The sequence below is a fragment of the Elephas maximus genome, chromosome 12, assembly GCF_024166365.1.
Source record: "Elephas maximus indicus isolate mEleMax1 chromosome 12, mEleMax1 primary haplotype, whole genome shotgun sequence".
Lineage (NCBI taxonomy): Eukaryota > Metazoa > Chordata > Mammalia > Proboscidea > Elephantidae > Elephas > Elephas maximus.
The window spans coordinates 30,903,805-30,924,697 of NC_064830.1; the positions used below are offsets into that span (position 1 = coordinate 30,903,805).

General features: G+C 37.5%; 1 protein-coding gene across 3 annotated transcripts in view; it reads right to left on the minus strand.

The window, feature by feature from the left end:
* Positions 1-20,893, minus strand: part of NBAS (NBAS subunit of NRZ tethering complex) — a 452,886-nt gene that overhangs the window by 401,520 nt on the left and 30,473 nt on the right. For all 3 annotated transcript variants that reach the window (XM_049903481.1, XM_049903480.1, XM_049903479.1), the window contains exons 7-9: positions 18,053-18,186; positions 14,691-14,824; positions 13,503-13,601 (exon numbers count right to left, since the gene is read on the minus strand). In XM_049903481.1, coding sequence (XP_049759438.1) covers positions 13,503-13,601; positions 14,691-14,824; positions 18,053-18,186 — 367 coding nt within the window. The remainder of the gene's footprint in view (positions 1-13,502; positions 13,602-14,690; positions 14,825-18,052; positions 18,187-20,893) is intronic.

Genomic DNA, 20,893 nt, shown 5'->3' on the forward strand with positions numbered 1-20,893 from the left:
CCAACTAATTTGAAGGCTATAAATGGCTTTAAAACTATTGAATCATTTTTTACTTTTAATAGACTTTGCGACTGACGTGAAATTTTAAATTTACTTAAGAGTTAAAATACTAAATACATAAGGACTTCTACTTTGTCCTTATTTTATTTTCACAATTCTTTTATTATCATCAAACACAACAGAATTTTATTGAGAGCTCAATACTTTGCATTAACGAAGGGAAAAAAAATCTGTCAGCCAACTAAACCAACTCCTACTACATAAATAAATACTAAGTCATATCCTGGAAAGTGAGAAAGATAGGAGTGATACAAGTACTCTTGCCCATAACAAAAATATAATACTAAAAAACCAAGACAATAATTCAGGCCTCCTGTCTCCTAATCCAGTATACATTGTATTACCTCAAAAATACACTTAATTTTTTTTCTATTTGTCAATCAAACATAATATTAGTCCTACGAAACAAGCGAAAAATAACTCAACAGTCTTCTTTCAGTTCTCCACTCCAAAGAGTAACAGGCAACAGATAGTATCAATCCTACCATAAGAAATTCAACTTGGCCCATACTGTATTTCCATAAATATTTACACAGAGATTGTATAGTCCTTATAACTGGAAAATGACTGACCTAGGTCAAAGCTCCATTTCTCAATTAAACTTTAGTCTGTTTTAAGTCCTCTTTTCTGCCTTCCTAAGAATAAAAACTGTCACAATGGAAGGGACAGAATATGGCTAATGATGAAATGTTTGTCAAGACGGTCCCAGGAAAAACGTCTGTGCAGCTTGTTCCAGTAAAAATGTATAGGTAAATATGTAGAAAATCACTTGCTAGGTTGGCTCCAGAAAGTCTGTGTTAGAAGACAGATCAGCCAACCTTAGAAGATTTATACTTGTTATTGTCTTGTAGCCATGTATAAACCCAAGCCCCCATGATAGTAGCCACATACTCCCACTCCACTTTATTGTATAAAAAGCTTGTCCCTTTTCCAACGAGTTGGAGCACTTTGCAATTTTGCTAAGGTGTTGTCTGATTCAATTCACTATATTCCGTAAATAAAACTCCTTGCTTTTACTTTCAAAAGGCTTAGAAATTTTACTCTTTGACAAAGGTCTTTAAAACCAAACCAAACCCACTAGTGTCAAGTCGATTCCAACTCATATCAACCTTATAGGAGGACAGAGTAGAACTGCCCCATAGGGTTTCCAAAGTTGTAAATCTTCACAGAAGCAGAATACCACATCTTTCTCCAGCACAGCGGCTGGAGGGTTTGATCCACTGACCTTTTGATTAGCAGCTGAGTGCTTTAACCATTGTGTTACCTGGGCTCCTCCAAAGGTCTTCAAAGGTCCCCTTAAATGTAACTATGGCATAATGAGAACTAGCCCCTACTACAAAAGAATTTCCAAAGAGTGGTGGATGGGTTCAAAGCTGATTTTCAAATTATATTTTTCAATGCTGGGCAAAAAAGGATCAAGCTAATAATGCATTTTTCTCTTCTTAACAGGTAGTCAAGTGGAGGCTGCTAAGAACCGAAATATTTCTGTGATAGACATGTGCACTAAGACAGAGCATTCCAAAGCCAGGCTCTTTATATGACTGAAACTTCTCACTAAAGTCTAGGTCAAATCCTTTATTATCCTAAGAGACTCCATTTTGGATTTTTAAAAGTAACTTCTGTCATATAGTGCAGCCTGTCACTTCTGTAAAATTTCCACTGCACCTTCAACCTAGACATGAGTAGTTCTAAAGAAAAACGCAGTTTTCCTTGGCTTGCTCACATAGGTGTTAAAGACAACAAGTTGTTAAGCTTCAGAGAGATGTGCTTACAGTTAAGATAAACTGTTAAACTGAAACACAGCTTTTCTGTATCAATACCCTTTTCTCCCCTGAGCATAAGAATACCTAGCATTTTCACATGTGATCATTTTATTCTTTCAACAAACTCTCTGCTTCCATATTTTAACAGATCCCACCAAGTATAATGCAGATCTAACTCCATTATTGCTCCCCTGGGCCATTACTCAGAAACCCTTTGGCTTTGCTGACCTCAAAAATTGGGCTACAGGTGTCTACACGCCAGGAAACATGTGACTTTGGTGGTCACTGGATTCTGAAAAAATGCCTACTTCGCTCTCTCTCAAAAAAATGTTTTTATAACCTGTGCCTAAGTCCTTACAAAACGATGTACCTTTCTAACCCTCTGTCTACGCTCTACAAATGTTAACCAATCAAAAATGCTTTCACTGTACCTTTCTGTTTGCGGTTTTTTCCTTCATAACCCTCTGTACCACTGCAGCCCGTGAAGCACTCTGTTCAGATTATTCTGGCACTGTGTTTCCCATTTTGCAAAATGTTTTTATCACTGTAATAAAACTCGTAATGAAACAGACTTGTAGTTTTTCCACTAAAACAGTACCTATCTGTAACATATTCTGGATTAGCCAGGCTACAAGAAGGATTTAAAACAGATCACAGGATATAGCCATAACTCTCCATTTCCTTGCCTCCCCAGAAACAAATGCCTGTGAAACCAAAAAAATTAGTTTATGGAGCTCAGCTAGTCCTTCAAGTCACACCTGTTAAAATTAAACAACTCCCCAAAAGCCTGGACAACACTCCAAGACTCCTGGATGTCTTATCATTAAATATTCCCCTGCAAACCAACCTCATTAATTCCTCAAGGATGCCCCTTCCTGTTTCCCCAAGGATCCTGCTCACTTTGGAGTAACAGATGGGAGATGTTTAACCTCTGAGTTATTTTCCCAAAACCTGTACCTTTAGGATTTTGTGTATTCCATGTGATTTGCTCTTCTGCACTACTGTATAACCTTCAAAGAACCAACTGTACATTCTTTTATCACAATATTGTATATAGCATACAAGCAAAAAATCCACTTTGCAACAGCACATTTGGAAACATCTCTCTGTTTTAATAAATACTCCATGTCTTTAATTGTCAAAGTCTTGTTGTTTTTAACACAAGCGTTCCAGGAGTCTGGTGGCAGAGTGATTAAGAAGAGCTCGGCTGCTAACTAAAAGGTTCACAAAATTTACCAGCCTTGGAAACCCTATGGGGCAGTTCTACTCTGTCCTATAGAGTTACTATGAGTCAAAGCCAACACGACAGCAACAGCAAAAAAGGTTTCCACCTTCACTAAGAAAACGCAGCTCTACAGACAACAGTGCCTCCTCATTTGTCTGCCAAAAACCAACCTGAGCTTATGAGAAAGATTTTTCTCTCATGCTGCAGGAACGAGAAACTGAGAAGCAAAATGAAAAACTCCCTAATACAAGATCGACTCAATGACCGACATTCACACTTCCCAGGTACAATGCTGCACATTAATCTCTCAACTGCCAATAACCCCTACATTACAAAGGCCAAAAGGACTCTCACTGCAGTGGGAGATAATTAGTGATGATCATGGCTAAAGAATTCATTCCCTTTCTAGACATAATCCTTCAATAAAACTATTAATGTTATCTAGTTAGGATTTATAAAAAATGCCCTAATGCAATTTAACTGGTCTTCCAGCTGTCACCAGAATATATCATTTCACATGTCAATGCCTTGATTCTAACAGAATACGTATGCCCTTAGGAGCTAGAGAGCAAGACAGGCAATTTCATAGCACTGCAATGACTGTGAAAGTCCACTGAAGAGCTTCCAAAAGCATCTCACAGGTCTAGATGTAACTCACACCTCATAGGAGGAGAGCTAAATTTGCCCATGTTCTCACATAAAACCTTTAAGGTACAGAACTCTTAACAATATTGTGGTGAAAAGAGTTCTTTTATGTGGTCTTTTGCCCTGGTTCTTTGGAAACACAACTTGCGAGATTTTTCCCCTAAGCCCTGAGAAGTTACTTTTGCCCCAGTTTTCTACCCCAGAGAGATTGTTACTTTTGTCCAGGTTGACTGACACTTCCTGGGTAAGCTGTAAACAACTTGATGGTTGGTACTTTTATCTGGTAATAATAAAACCTGAGTTGATTAACATCTCATGGGTAACTGAAGATTGGCCGAACTCTGGTCTGGTGAAGGAGGCCAAGCCTTATAACTTATGAGGGCAGGCTATATAAACTGCTGAAATGCAGAGGTTTTGAGGCCTCCTGGTTGAGAAATGCAGAGGAGCAGAGCCACGTGGGAGGTGAGTGGCCCCAAAGCTGCTATAGTGGCTGTGAGCTGAACCAGTTATCAGTGGAGAGGCTGATGATGGAGAACCAGCGGCAGAAAAGCCTGACAGCAGAAAGGCCTAACAGCAGAAAGCAGCTAAGAACACTAACCAGCTGCTACACTGGCTGTGCACTGGATCATTTAGTGGTGGAGATTTGATGGTGGAGAGGCTGGGTGGCAGACAGCAGCTAAGAGAGCGGAACAAACTGCTACACTGGCTGTGAGCTGGGCCAGTTAGCAACAGAGAGGCCAACAGCAGAGAGGCTCAATGGCGGAGAGGCCTGACAGCAAAAAGAGACTGAAAGCTGTCCTGGTCAAAATTTATCCTACACTGAAGAAGGGAGGGATTAGCACTCCATTTCGGGGACCCTTCCAGACCTTGCCTGTGTGCTTCTTGACACTGATCCCAAGTTATTCCTGTTACTTCCTAGTTGATCCTGATCCTGAGTTGTAGCCTGTTAACTTCCCTAATAAACCACTTAACTGTGAGTATATTCTCTGAGTTTTGTGTGGCCACTGGAATGAATTATTGAACCTTGCAGTGAGGTAGAGAATACCCGGGAGAGCGGATGGTGCCAGAAATAATGAAGAAGTGGGAAGATGGCGATATACTTGACCTCTCCTTCATAGGAACCAGCTTTGTGCTGATCCTGATTCTTATCTCTCATGAATTTAGACAATTCATTTAATTACATTTCAACTATCTTCTCCACAGTATAAAATTTAAACATGTGCAGGACCAAGTTACATTCCCCTAGAAAAGGGTGATGTATTAAGGAGAAATTGTGGCCCCTCTGCAGCCTCCCTTCCTATTCTACTCCCAAGATTGTTTTCCTTCCATTTTTTTGCCAGTGAAGTTACCATCATGTCATCTGAGGATTCATTCACACTATAAACATTTTGATCCTCTCTAGGTACTAGCTAGTTGTTCGGAATACCCATTTATCTCACCAGTGTAAAAACTCAATATTTAAAATGCTTGATGTTTTATTTAAGAAGAAAAGAGAAAACCTGATTGTTGTTGTTGTTAGTTACTGTCGAGTTGATTCCAACTCATGAAGACCCTGTGTGTTACAGAGAAGAACTGCTCCATAGGATTTTCTTGGATGAAATCTTAACGGAAGTAGATCGCCAGGCCTTTTCTTCCACAGTATTGCCAGGCAGATTCAAACCACCAACCTTTAGGTTAGCAGTTGAACAGAAACTGTTTATGACCAGATCACTATATACAAAGCATAGCCCTTTACACTTCAGCATGCCATTACATAAAAATACACCCCAGTCTCCCCTAAAACAAACAAATGAAAGTATGAACATAGTCTTTCTAAAAACTATGACCTATTCCATCTTCAGAGCCTCTCCTAGGCATGTTTAGGAGAATGCAATTACCTAACTCTTCAGTCAGTTCACTCTATCCCACTGTAATTTACTTTAAAGCATACTGACACCCAGTTTATTATTGCCAGTAAACGTTGTCTCATATTTCTTATGTAGAATTTGTGTTCGGCCTAAACCAGAATTGACAACAACAACAAAAAAAAAACATAATTCTCCAAATGCTTGATTTCTTCCTTTGCATACCATGATATACATTATATTAATCAGTCACAGTACACCTACAGACTATCTCGTTATCCAATATTTTGGATTTACGACAATAGTAAAAAATCTACTATCCAACTATTCTGCAAATTAACAACATACATTGGGCAGTAATTAACACCGAGGTGCAAGGCAAGAGTAACGCTCACTCAGTGGTTAAGGTTATATGCCAGCTTGGCAGGGTCATGATTCTCAGTACTTTGGCAGTTACGTAGTAATTTGGCAGTTATGTAATGATGTAGCCATTTTGTGATGATGTGGTCGTCCTTCATTTTCACATAATGCTGATTTTCACGTAAAAACCTGGTCTTTGGAAACTAACCATGTTGCTAAGTGAGGAGTGGGTGTACTTCCCAATAGACTTATGAAACATGAATATCTTTCTTAACATAAACATAAGATTCTTACATTAAGGTAAAAGTGTTCAAATGAAGACCTTTATTTTCTTTCTTATTTACTGACTTATTTATTACAGCTTTCATGAAGTATGATTTACCTTCCATGAAACTCACGAGCACAAAGGCTCTTTACAGAGAAATGAAATATTCTAAAACTGATTATAGTAATGGTTGCACAATTCTATAAATTTACTAAAATCACTGAATTACACACTTAAAATTTATCAAAGAGTTTCAAAAATTTTGAGCATTGGAGGCTTCTCAAAAGGATGGTGGCTCCTAAGAGAGAAGGTACGTTTTCTGTCTTTGAACTTAAACCCAGTACCCAGTGCCGGTGAGTCAGAGTAGCTTAGCACTTAACCACTATGCCAACAGGGTTTCCTCTTTGACCTTATTGAGATGTAAATTAGGATCCAGAGGTAGATCCCTTCAAACACTAATTATTAACGTGTACTTACCAAGAACTATTAGAGATTCAAAGCCGAATAAGTCAGATTTTGTTTATAGAAATTTACAATGAAATAAGAAATAAAATGTTTTAAAAAGGTGTTATATAATGTTGAAAACAATAAGTGACATTTAAAACTACATAAAGGCTTTTATTTGAACTCACATAAATGCCCTTATTTGTAAATATATGACTCCTGAACAAGGCTATAAACTCAAAGAGGGCAGGGAATACATCTGAATGCCCACCAACAAGCACAATACCCAGAATGTACTAAAATTTTAAAGGTGACCAAAAGATTGAAAAAGAAGTAAGAAAGAATAGACATAATAAGGTTTTTGCAAGTAAGAAAAACAGTATTCTGATATGCAAATAAGAACAGAAAACAGAAGGTTGGGAGGTGTTAGAGGGACAGAGAAAAGGGGGAGCAAGACTAGAAGGTTAGACAGTCCAAGTGTCTGAGGAGCATAAAATATATTCATTGGTCTGGGAGTCAGGACATATGAAAGTGAAAATAGCCAAAACCAGCAAATCCACAGGGCTTATTCCAAAGTTTTCCAATTAATTTTTGTTTCATAGGACCCAATTTACCATCTCAATTTCTCTTCTTTAACAGTGTTTTCAGCATCAGACAAAATGATGAATTTCATAAAACCCTGCGTTTACATAGTATCAATTTATCCCAATTCCACTCCAGCTGATTTATTTCACATTTAGATAATCTTTGTGGATGAAAAATATCATAAACTCACATTACTAGAAAAACCAAAAACAAATACAAATGTGATGAATATCTGAACTTCTTTCATTTAAAAATACCATGTAATGAAAAATATAAACAACCTAGCAATATTTTTGTCATGTATGACAGGGCATTTACACATACTCCTTGCTTTATAACAATTTTCATTCAAAAACATTAATTCAGTCATCCATCACCAAGATGACTGCTATCAAGAGTTGTATACAACTGCAGATCAAATGGAGGCCCTCCTTCTTTGGTTTGGTAATACATTTAACTTTGCAAAAATCTTATTTAAATAGAACCAAAAAAATTCCCTCAATTGCTTAGATCCTGAACCAAAAAGTTAAACCTTAAGAGTAATAAATGTCATGTGACTTAAAACAATAGAGCAACACCCTGAAAATCTAAGGGAAAATTCTATTAAGCATGAAGACAGAATAAAGTATACCTAATGTGTACGATTCAATGAAAGTACATTTATACTAGTGGGGGTGAGTTTAGAATGAAATCCATAATAAATACATTTAAAAACTTGCAAAACATACAAAATAATTATTAACTCCTACATTACCAAGTCTCCTAGGCCCCAGTGCCGTCGAGTCAATTCTGACTCATAGCGACCCTACAGGACAGAGTAGAACTGGCCCCATAGAGTTTCCAAGGAGCACCTGGATGGATTCGAACTGCCGACCCTTTGGTTAGCAGCCGTAGCACTTAACCACTATGCCACCAGGGTTTCCACATTACCAAGTAGGTCTTATAATTGCCTGAAAAGCTCCTGTATGATTTGGTACCCACCATTATCTCTCTGATCTCAGTTTAGTATTCTATTTGTCGTTCACACTACTTCAGCCAAACTGGTCTCCTTGCTGTCCCTAGAAAAATGCCAGACACACTCCCAACTCAGGACTTTTGCTTTGGCTATAAGCTCTGCATATATCACTCTTCTCCCAGATATTCAAATAACTAAATGCCCTCAGCTCTCACAGTCTTTGCTCAAATGTCACTTTCTTAATGAAAGTAACATAGCCAACCTATTTAAAACTGCAACTTGTACCCCACTATCCACCCTGCCTCTCCCATCCTCCTTACCCTGATAATTTTTTCCTACACCACTTATCAGCTTCTCACATACATTACATCTACTCCTCACTTATGAACTATTTCATTATCTAATATTTCGCATTTACAACAACAGTAAAAGATCTACTATCCAACTATTTTGCACATTAATTACATACATCTGAAACTAACGAACGCCAGGGTGCAAGGCAAGAGTTACGCTGGCTGTGATGGCTTAGGTTATGTGTCAACTTGGTTGGGCCATGATTCTCAGTGGTTTGGCAGTTATGTAATGATATAATTTGGCAGTTTGTAATGATGTAGTCATCCTCCGTTTTGTGATCTGATGTGGTCATCTTTCATTTTCACATAATGTCGATATTCATATAAGCACCTGGTCTCTGTAACCTAACCATGTCGATGGGTGATGAGTGGGTGTATCTATTATCTGTCTCCCTCCTTCTAGATGTAAGTTCCATGAGGAAGATACATCCCAAGTACCTAAAAGAGTACATGGCAGACTAAGAAATCAATAAATGTTTATCTAATGCATTAATGAATAAATAAATGACATGGGAAATGCCATCATAGAATACTACAGAAGCTTTGTGTCTCAGCTGTGAATACCATCTACATAATCATAATAATGCAAACAGAGCATTCATCTTACAAAATTATATAACAGGACGATGAGGGCAATATAAGTGTGTGTATGCCTGGGGATGCGAGGAAGAGGAATTAAATACCCATCTTCCGTAAAGAGATGTCAATAGATAACGTGTAAAACTGGAAAATCAGGAAGTAACAATAAAAGCAATTTATTTAGTTGTATGAAAACAACCAAAAGATTCAACTGAAATAGCTAAAAGTAGTTATCTTTGAAAAGCAAAAAACTGGGTGCAGAAGTCAGTTTTTAGAACTCTTTGAAATTCAAAACTAGATGCAAATGTAACTGATAAAGGTAATAAATACAAAATTAAAAAAAGACATGTTAGTCACATCTTGGGATATGATACTCATCATGCATATTATCAACCCAGAATTAATACCTAGATTATATAAGTAATGTCAAGACAAAACATCCAAAAAAAAGAAGATATAAAAAAAATTTCATAGTTGGTGGAAGCATGAATGACCAAAACATATGAAAACATGCTCAACCTCATAAGTAATCAAAGAAATAAAAATTAATGCCACAATGAGATATTCTTTTATATCCAACAGATCAGCAATTTAAATCAATAGTGTAATGAGAATGTGAAATATCAATAGTAGTAATGAGAATATGAAACAAAAGAAACTCATACACTGCTGATGGGACTGTAAATTGGTACAAACACTCAGGAAAGCATGTGACATTAACTAGCAAGGTTGAAAATGCACTTACCCTACATTTCTGCCATTCCATTCCTAGTTATAGACCCTACACAAACTCTTACACACATGCGTCAGGGGCGAGTACAATAATTCTTACAGCAATACTATTCTTACAGCAAAAAAAAAACCTGGAAATAAACCGAATTTCTATATACAGGAGAATGGATAAATATGTTCTAGTATATTCATAAAATGGAATATTCTAATAGTAGTTAAAATAAATAGGATAAAACTAAAAATTGATCTGGAGCAAGACGGAAGAATGAGTAGATCCATGCTCCCGTCCACCACAAAAACACAGAAAAACAAGTAAAAACTGGTAGAACCAATTTTGTAAGAACTTTGGAAAGCATTCAAAGGGTTACAGCAACTAAGTGAATGCTGAATCAAAAAAAGGAAACTTCAAAATGATAGGAAAGCTTTTATCTGCATGTCACACCCCACTCCCTCCCCTGGTCAGTGCCATCTTACAGCTGCAGTGGTCACATTCTTATAGAAGGAGTCTGGTCTGTGACTCTAAAAGGAGTACAGGAGGCTGTATTCACAAATATTGTGTGTCTTTTCTCATCTGTCTGCAAGCTGCCTAAAGCCTTAAGTAAGGTACTCTGGGTTTAACCTGTCTCAGAGGTCACACAGGACAGAGGGATGGTAGGCGATGTCTGAAGGCTGTAACTGCCTATTACAACCTGGAGCTAAAGAGTATGATTAAGGCATAAAATAAATGCCTAAGGACTGAAAAGAGAAGCTAGAGGAAGAATTTCTCTGGTAAATTAGGACATTCCAAAGCACAGCATACAGAGAGAAATGGAGAAAGCAACGCATGCACCTAGGGTAAAGCATACCTGGGCACAGAAAGTAAGACAACTAAGGATTCACCTCAGGCTGATGACTTGGCTCAGTGAGAGCTTGACTAAGTGTTGAAAGGATGCCCCAGCACAGAGCCAATCTGCAAACACTGGGAAAGGTTTATTATTTTGTTCGTTTGTTTTTGTTTTTCATCCTCCCTTGGTATTTAAGGAAATTTCTGTCAAAACACTAGCTGATCACAAGCTAAAGAACAGAGACTTCAGTGTTTACACACAACCAGGAAGGTAATCCTTGCAAAAAGAGTTAGAAGTCATGCAATCAACTACTATAATCTTCAACGATTAAAAAAAAAAAAGGAAGCCCTGGGAAAAAGGGAGAATTTGATTTCCAGAGTCATAACAATTTAATATTCAAATGTCCCACTTTCAACAAATCACAAAACATACAAAGAAATAAGAAAAGATGGCCCATTGAAAGAACAAAATAAGTGACAAAAACTGCCCCTGTTGAAGCCTATATAAGGGACTTACTAGACAAAGACTTTAAAGCAACAGTATTAAATATGCTCAAAGAGTTAAAAGAAAATACAAAGAACTGAAAACAATCAGGAAAATAATACATTAACAAAACAAAAATGTCAATAAAAGATAGAGAAATTATAAAAAGAAACCAAACAGAAATATTGTAGTACATCCTCCAATGCAAATGGCCAATAAGCACATGAAAAGATGCTCAACATCATTAGTCATTAGAGAAATGCAAATCAAAATTACTTTACAGCCAATAGGATGGCTATTACAAAAAAAAAAAACAGAAAATAACAAGTATTGGCAAGATTGTGGAGAAACTGGCATCCTCATCTCTTGGCGATGGGAATGTAAAATGGTGCAGCCCCTGTGGAAAACAGTGGCAGTTCCTCAAATAGTTAAACATAAAATTACTATAATGTTGTTCTTGTTGTTGGTGCAGTCGAGTCGTTTTCAACTCATAACAACCTCATGTGACAGTAGAATTGCCCCATAGGGTTTTCTAGATTGTAATCTTACAGAAGCAGATTTTCAGGTCTTTCTCCCATGCAGCAGCTGGGTGAGTTTGGCTGGATGGGTTCAAACCACCAATCTTTCAGTTAGCAGCCAAGTGCTTAACTATCATGCCACCAGGACACCTCAGAGTTACCATATGACCCAGCAATTACAATCCTAGGTATATAGCCAAGCGAACTAAAAGCAGGGACTCCGACAGATATGTGTATACCAATGTTCACTGCAGCATTACGCACGACAGCCGTAAGGTAGAAACAACCCGAGCGTGTACCAGCAGATGAGCTGATAAACAAAATGTGGTATATCCATACAATGGAATATTATTCAGCCATAAACAGAACCAACGTCCTAATACATGCTTCGACACTGATGAACCTTGAAAACATTATGCTAAGTAAAGTAAGTCAAACACAAAGGAAAAAATATTGCTTGTTCTCATTCATGTGAAATATCTAGAATAGGCAAATGCATAGACTCCAAAGTAGATGAGTGGTTAACAGGACTGAGGGGAGAAAGAAATGGGAAGTTATTTCTTAGTGGGTACTGAGCTTCTCTTTGGGGTGATGTTTCAGAAATAGGTAGTGATGATGACTGCACAACACAGTGAATGTCATTAATGTCATTGAATTGAACACTTAAAAATGGTTAAAATGGCAAATTTTATGTTATATATATTTTACCACAATAATTTTTTTTAATTATATACAGAGCCAAAATGTAAAAAAAAAGAAAAATGAACTAGAGCAACATGCATCAAAAAGCAAATCACAAAACAACACTTGTACGCATGTCTTCTATTTATACAAAGTCAAAAACAAATGAAACTAAATATGGCTATGGACATTATAAAGAAACTCTAAGCACACATTCAGGACAGTGGTTATTTCTAGGGATACGGAGGGGACAGTATGAGGGACTCAGCTCACAGGGAGCTTCAGAGCTACTGATAATGTTCCATTTCTTCAGCCACATGCTAAGCAGGTAAAGGTTCATTTTATTACTATTTTTTGTGCCTTACATATTCTTTATGGTATTAAAATTTCCTAATAATAAAAATCTCAACAAAAACAAGAAGACAACTATGACTGAATAGGAAAATGTTATCAATTTTTAGTCAAAAAGACTTTCAAAAGTATATATACTGAAGGTCAGAGTTTAAGAACTTACCAGCAGACAGAGTTAAGTCCCCAAATTAGAACTCCAGCAAGGTTTGTCTGACTCAAAATGTGATACTCTTCCCATTTAGAGAACCAAACAGTTAGCTTGGCTAATTTATAAAATACACGCAAATTTCATTCTCCAATAATAAAAAGGGAGAAATCAGCAGAAGTGGAAAATGCTAAAAGTTTCTAGTAGCTCTCAGTATAGACGGCAAATACATAGAGGAGTGGCATATATGAAGAATGGAATATAGCTGTAGGAAGCAGCTGTGCAACCCAAACTTGCATGGAAGGAAAGAGGAAAGAAAGTAATGTCTACTGTGAGCCTTCTATGTGAAAGCAGTTTATATGCAATGTTTTACCAGTTCTCTCAATAACCCTACGAGTTAGATATTGTCCTCATTTTACGGATAACAAAAAGGAGGTTCAGAGAGTTAAGAGAGAAGAAATTCCTCACTGAATACTCCCCAGTGCCCCAGGTGGCTCAGACAGATAAGCATGAATCATCAGAAGATGACTACAACAATATTACAAATATTCAAGATAACTATGCACAAAAAAAGGAAATGAAGAAGCCAAAACAAGACTCAGAATTGACTGCTTCTTCTCTCATAATTTCTGCCAAGATTTCTATATCCACCTAATACTCCATTAAATATGAAAATAAATGGTTGCTTACCTGTGGCCAGGATGGTAAATAGCTGTGTTGATTCCATGAGGATAATAACTACTAAAGCTGAAACTGTGACTTTCTTGGTAGCTCTGATTTGTTTCAACACTAAATTTAGTAAGGAAAACAAAAAATAAACACCATTAAACCACAATGAGATACCACTAAACACCCACTCGAATGTCTATAATTAAGAAGGTAGACAAAATCAAATATTGCCAAGGAAGTGAAACCACCAGAACTCTCATAACGTTACTGGTGGGAAATGAATGACACAACCACTTTAGAAAAAGGTCTGGCAGCTTCTTATAAAAAGAAATTACATCTACCCTTTTACCCTGCACTTCTACTGTAAGATACTGACCCAAGAAAAATGAAAACATATATTCATAAAAGACCTGTACAAGAATGGTCATAGTAGCTTTATTCATAATAGCCTCAAACTAGAAACGTAGGGGTCCACCAACAGAAGAATGGAAAAACAAACTGTAAAATAATCACACAATAAAATACTATTCAGCAATAAAAAGAAAGAAACGAATGATAGACGTAACACTATGGATGAATCTCAAAATATGCTGAACAAAGAAAGACCTGGACTATATGATTGCATTAATGTGAATTACTATAACATGCAAAACTAATCTATGATGTGGGAAAAAAAAAATTTAAATAGTAGTTGCTCTGGGGGTGGGTGAGGACAGAGATGTGGAGGCATGAGTTACCTTTCTGGCATGATGGTCATGTTCTGAATGGCAAGAGGAATTTGGATTGTACATGTGTATGAATCTGTCACAACTCAGTGAATGATACACTTAAGATACGTGCATTTCTTTGTAATTTTAATGTAAATTTTACCTCAAAACAAAGAACACTGTGAAAACAAAATGCTGAGCTATAATTAACGATAGGCATGTTAGAGTATTTAAGTACTGCTGTCTGCAACTTGTTCTGAAGTGCACCAAAAAATAAGACTGATAATGGCTGGATAGAGGGATACACGTGTGATGTAGCGTGCACAGTAAAATGTTAATGTAGAACCTAGATGGGAGCACGTGGGTGTTCAATATACAACGCTTTCTACTTTTCTACTTTATTTGTAGCTTTTCATACTGGAGGAAAAAAAAAAATCTGACACTAAACCAGAGAAACAAACATTATTTCAACAAACACTTCCCCAGCAAAGTACATTTTTACCTTACAAGGTAACTTCTAAGTTCTCCTCGGTAATTGATGACCAAGAGTTCCGCAGACCACTGTGCACTTGCTTTGTATTCTAAAAATATCAAGCCAGCTATGGCATAGCTCAAATCACCTGCAAAACTAGATGCCTATAGAAGAGGGGGAGTTATGTTACTGAAACAGTACTAGATAAAAATTAACACACACAGAATTGAAGGAAATCTAAGACATTGGCTTTGCCAGGTATACTTTAAATAAGACAGTCCCAGAATTGGTCTGTTTACTAAAGAACTTCACAATACAAAATGCCTAGAACTGTACACTCAGGTCTAGACCAGCCCTCCCAGCCTTGTGCTAGAACCACACCAGCCTCTGAGTGTTCACCTAGGTAGGTAAATTTCTGTTTGGATTGAACTTCCATTGCAAAAAAATTTAAAAAAAAAAGTAACACCACCATTCAACATCAAAGAATACTGCCAGCCTATTTCCAGAAATAAGTCTCCAAATGTTGATTTCTACTGCCAGCAGTAATCTATGCAAAAAACGCCTCCCAAGTACTTTCCATTTGCCTAATCAGCAACTTAGTCAAAAAAACCAAAACCAAACTTACTGCCATGGAGTCAATTCTGACTCACTGCAACCCTATAGGACAGAGTGGAACTGCCCATAGGGTTTCCAAGGAGCACCTGGGGGATTGGAACTGCCGACCTTTTGGTTAGCAGCTGTAGCTCTTATCCACTATGCCACCAGGGTTTCCACTTAGTCAAAGGAACCCAAAAAAACCCACTACCGTCAAGTCCATTCCAACCCGTAACAATTCTACAGGACAAAGTAGAACTGTCCCACAGGGTTTCCAAGGCTATAAATCTTTAGGAAGCAGGCTGCCACATCTTTCTTCCATGGAGTGGCTGATGGGTTTGTACCACCGACCTTTTGGTTAGCACCCAAGTGCTTTAACCACTGCACCACCAGGGCTCCTCAGTCAAAGGAAAGGACATCTAAAAAAATGTGACCATTTCTCCACCAACTAAATATCAAGCTATACTATAAAGATGTAAAGGCACGTGCACCTTAGGAAATACACATAATAAAGTTTATCAACCCTGAATGGCTCCTTGTTATCTAGAACCACACAATGCAATACTTAGCCACATGTAGCTACTTTGAATTGAGATATACTGTAAGAATAAAATGCACACCAAATTTAAAAACTTGGTTCCAAAGAAAGAATGTAAAATATTGTAGTAATTTTTATACTGATTACATGCTGAAAAGATAATATTTTGGATATACTGAACCAAAAAACATATATTATTCAATAAACTTTACCTGTTTCTTCCTTTTTAATGCAGCTACTAGAAATTTTTTTGAATTACGTATGTGATCAAATATATGGCTCACATTGCATTTCTATTAGAACTGATCTAGAAAGCTCCTTAGTTTGGTTCCTGTGATGGTTAAGATTGTGTGTTAACTTGGCTGGGCCATGATTCTCAGTGTTTTGGCAGTTGTATAATGTTGTGATCACTTTCCTGTTGAAATTATCAAAGAATGTGATGGGGGGGGCAAAGGGTAGAATGTCATGGATGGAATTAGGTCCCCACAAAAACCTGTATAAACTTGGTTAGGCCATGATTCTCAGTATTCTGTGACTGTCCTCATTTTGTGATTGTAATTTTATGTTAAAAGGATTAGGGTGGGAGTCTAACACTACCCTCACTTAGGTCACCTCCCTGATCCAAGGTGAAGGGAGTTTCCCCGGGGTGTGGCCTGCACCACCTTTTCTCTCTCAAAATATAAAAGGAAGGGGAAGCAAGCAGAGAGTTGGGGACCTCATACCAAGAAAGCAGCACCAGGAGCAGGGCGCGTCCTTTGGACATGGGGTCCCTGCACCTGAGAAGCTCCTCGGCCAGGGGAAGACTGAGGACAAGGACCTTCCTCCAGAGCGGAGAGAGAATGCCTTCCCCTGGAGCTGATGCTCTGAATTTGGACTTCAAACCTACTAGACTGTGAGAAAATAAATTTCTCTTTGTTAAAGCCAACCACTTGTGGTATTTCTGTTATGGGAGCACTAGATGACCAAAGACAGTTCCCAAGAACTTCTTTAATAGGAGCCCAATGCACTTTGAGTTTTTCCACTCATTTCTGAACAAAAATCATTCTCTAGGCCAGTGGTTCTAATTGGAATCACATGAAGAAATTGTAGACACTATTAAAGCCCAGGCCCCACTCAAATTAATCAAATCAGAACCTCTGTGAGCAGAGCCCAAGCAAGCCAATAATTTGTTTTGTTTTTGCTTTTCTCTATAAAGGGCCCCAGGTGATTCTAAGATGCAGTCAGAGTTAGAATCACTGTTCTACCTACCTCTGTACCTTGTTCATTTGCAGAAGAAAGATACAAACTACACAGCATTGGATTCACAGAGGAGAAACTTGTTAACTGGATTACCACAGGATAAGTCACTTTACTCATCTCGGTTATCTAAATTGCAATAATATACTTGCTCAACCAAATTCAAACAGTTAGTATAAATATTAAATAAGTATTATATACCAATGTCACTAATAAAGTATAAAACACTATACAAGTTCTTGGTGTTGTTAGTTGTCATCGAGTCGATTCCAGTTTATGGTGGCCCCATGTGTTACAGAGTTGAGCTGCTCCATAGGATTTTCTTGGCTCTAATAGGGTCCCTATGAGTCGGAATCAACTTGATGGCAACGGATTTGGTTTGGTTTGGTTTAATCTTAATGGATATATATCCACTAGGTGCTCTCTGGAAACCCTATGGGGCAGTTCTACTCTGTCCTAGGGTTGCTATGAGTTGGAATCGACTCAACAGCAACGGGTTTGGTTTTTGGTTTTTGTTTTTTTTTAAATCTTAATGGAAGCAGATCACTAGGCCTTTTCTTCTGCAGTGCTGCTAGGTGGGTTCCAACTGCCAACCTTTAGGTTACCAGTCAAGTATAAACCCTTAGTGCCACCTAGGAACCTTGCAATTAATTTTTTTCCCCACTCTTTTTTTCAATTTCTATCCCCTTTAGAGTTACTTAAATTCTAACCCCACTGAAAGCTGTTCCTGTTGCAATAACCCATTAATTTCTTTCCCTCACTGGAACTTTTTAACAGCTGTCTGAACCTTTATTATTTACTTACTACCATGTTTTAGGAACAGCTGTTTACATCCAGAGAGTGCATTACAACATAGAGAGAATATTTCAAGTAACTAGATCTCTTAACTAGATTTTGAACAAATTCAGAGCTTATCATTCTGATTTATATTTGAGTTTACCCTCTCTTCAAATTCATTCATTCAAGTAACTACACCTAGAAGACACTGAAAAAAATATGCTATCAGTTTAACGTATTTACGTACAGGGGAAATGACGAAGAGTTCACTTCCCATGAGATCAAACACTCTCACAGTTCCTGCGCTTTCAGCATAGGCTAGCAGGGTACAATCATAACTCCACGCCACTCGTCTCCACTGGGGTTTCGAGTCTTTGGGAACTAGAACGCAAAGAAAAGAGGTGCTTTTAAACAGTACGTTATAAATACAGTTAACACTAACAGCTATTGCAACTGAAGTCAGTGTTCAACTACATTACACCATCTCCTAAGGGTCTCTAAAGCTTCAGCTGAACAGGATAGTTCTCTGAAACCCACTTCAAGCAAGAGCAGGAAATATGAACAATAGGAAATTCTGCTCATTTATTTTAAAAGCAAAGCTTACTGACATCAGTGGTCTGCTGAATACCGAGCATGACCTAATCTGGTAAAGGCTCAGGAGTATTATACCTCAAAATACTTATGAAATAGAGATCAAAAGCATAAAGACTGGCAGAAAATAAGTTCAATACAATGAGTTCAGCTCCTCTAAAAGCTAAGTATGAAAATGTGAACTGAGATCTTTTAAAAATATCAAATACAAATGCTAAGGAGATACATGGTAGGATTATGATGAAAACAGTATTAAGAAGGAATGAGAAGAAAAAATATACATATGTATACACAAGCAGATGAATCAAACACACAGTTATGATATTTTGATAAGTAACATCTTGATAACACAATAGCTGGATTTTTTTCTGTCCTGAGCTTTTCAGTGCACCAATGGATAGAAAGGCAGTCAGCTGCAAAAGAAGAAAAGGGGCTGTGAAACTCAAAACTGTGTCACATTTGTCTGAGTTTGGCTTTTATTTTTGCTTCAACTTCTTCTTTATTAGAATCCCAGAAATGAAGAAATAGGTAGGACCAGTACCATTGCTTTACCAGTAAGAACAACAAATAATTAAGGAATTTAAGGTCACGCCAAGAGTCCAGAGCAGAGCGAAGCCTGGAACCTAGGTATCCTCCCTTCCCAAACAGTGCACATTCATTACAACACAAATACCTTTCAGCCAGAACTTTGATTTAACCATAGGATTGTCTCAAAAAATGTTTCAGAAATTCATGGTCTTGTCTCTATTCCCTCTGTTAATATCTCAGTTCAAGTTTCATCACCTCTTACTTAGACTCTTACAGTAGCCTCCTAACTGGTCTTCTTGCCTTTGGCCTCTTTCCCTCTAATCCTTCCTTCATACCATTCGAAGATATTTTTCTAAACTACAAAGCTGAATACAACATGTCCTGCTGCTGCCTTAAAATTCTTGACGGCTCTCCATTTTCAAAAGAATCAAGTCCAAATTCCTTAACACACATGAAAAGCCCATCATAGTTTTCCAGTTCCACCTCCTACCACTTCCTCTATCACCCAACAGTAAGCTACCCATAGCACAACTACCTGACAAATAACCTAGCCATGCACACTCAAATCTCTGTGCCTTCGAAACATATTGCTTCCTCTATCTCTTCTCCAATCTTACCCAGCCTACCAGATCCACTTTGTTACCTCCTCTCCCTTCACATTTTTCCAAATTGACTGCTCTTTTCTCTGTGCTCCAAAATACGCTGCACCTACGTCTTTCATGGCGTTTGTCAAATCATATCATGTTTTTTACATGACTATTTCCCCTACAAGTCTCTGAAGCCCCTAAAATCAGAGACAATGTCTTATTCAAAATTGCCATCCCAGCACCTGGAACACAAAGAGATTAATTAATATTTCGCTACTGATTGAAGTATAAGTGTCTCAGAAAAGCCTATACTAACAAAGCAAGGTAATGGTAAGGGCTTGCCATCCTATAAAGACTGCCAAATAATTATACCTAACTGAAGTCTTCTCACCACCTGATAGAAGAACTGTGCAGAATTCAGACATCTCTTTACCTCTGCAGTTTATGTTCTGTATATGTGGAAATTATACATCAAGGAGTCTTCTCAGTTTCACTATTTATCAACAGGTAAAAAGCATGCAAAAAAATCTAAGCAGTCCTTAACACAGGAGGGTCTGATATAATTTGTAACAAAACACTGCTTACAAAAAAGCAATTCTTAAAAATAAGAATTCAGTGATGAAAAAGATCAGGTCCCTGTCTTTCAACAGCTTTAAAAAATCCTACTTGGAAGAAGACATAGGCACAAAATGATTAACACCACAAGAACAGAACACCGCACATGTACAGTTGCTACATAAAAGCCAGCAAGAGGACAATTTAATGCCCTGAAAAATATTTTTGAGCTGAGGAAACACAGCAAACATTTTCCCATTATTACTGCTTCACCTATGGTAACAGATTTCTCCTCTTACTTCATTTTGACAGCATAAATAGATGTATGCACCACACTCTGTATCTGTCTGAAGTTCGTTCCACCTGGAGGGGATCTGCCTTTACTATTACATCTAGTTATGACTAAAAAAAAAAAAGTTATGACTAGTAGCTGCAAAAAACTCAGCATGTGTTTTGACCCAGATAAAGATATGTTTTCATTAAAAAAGATAAATTTCACATAACAATGTGAAAAGAAAGACTTTATCACTGGATTTTTCCAGCTGCCTGTATGTTTTTGGAGAAGGATGAACAGTGCAGATTTTTACAAAGCAAGTGTCAATGAAGTTGTTTCAAAAATATTCAAAAAGCTGATAGTAACAGTCTACCAGCAACTTGACAATTTACACATTCACAGTGACAGTGTTAATGCCTGTCATGGATTGAACTGTTTCCCCCAAAAATATCTATCGACTTGGCTAGGTCGTGATTCCCTTGTATGATTGTATGACTGTCTACCATTTTATCTTCTGATGTGATTCCCTATGTGTTATAAATCCTATCACTAT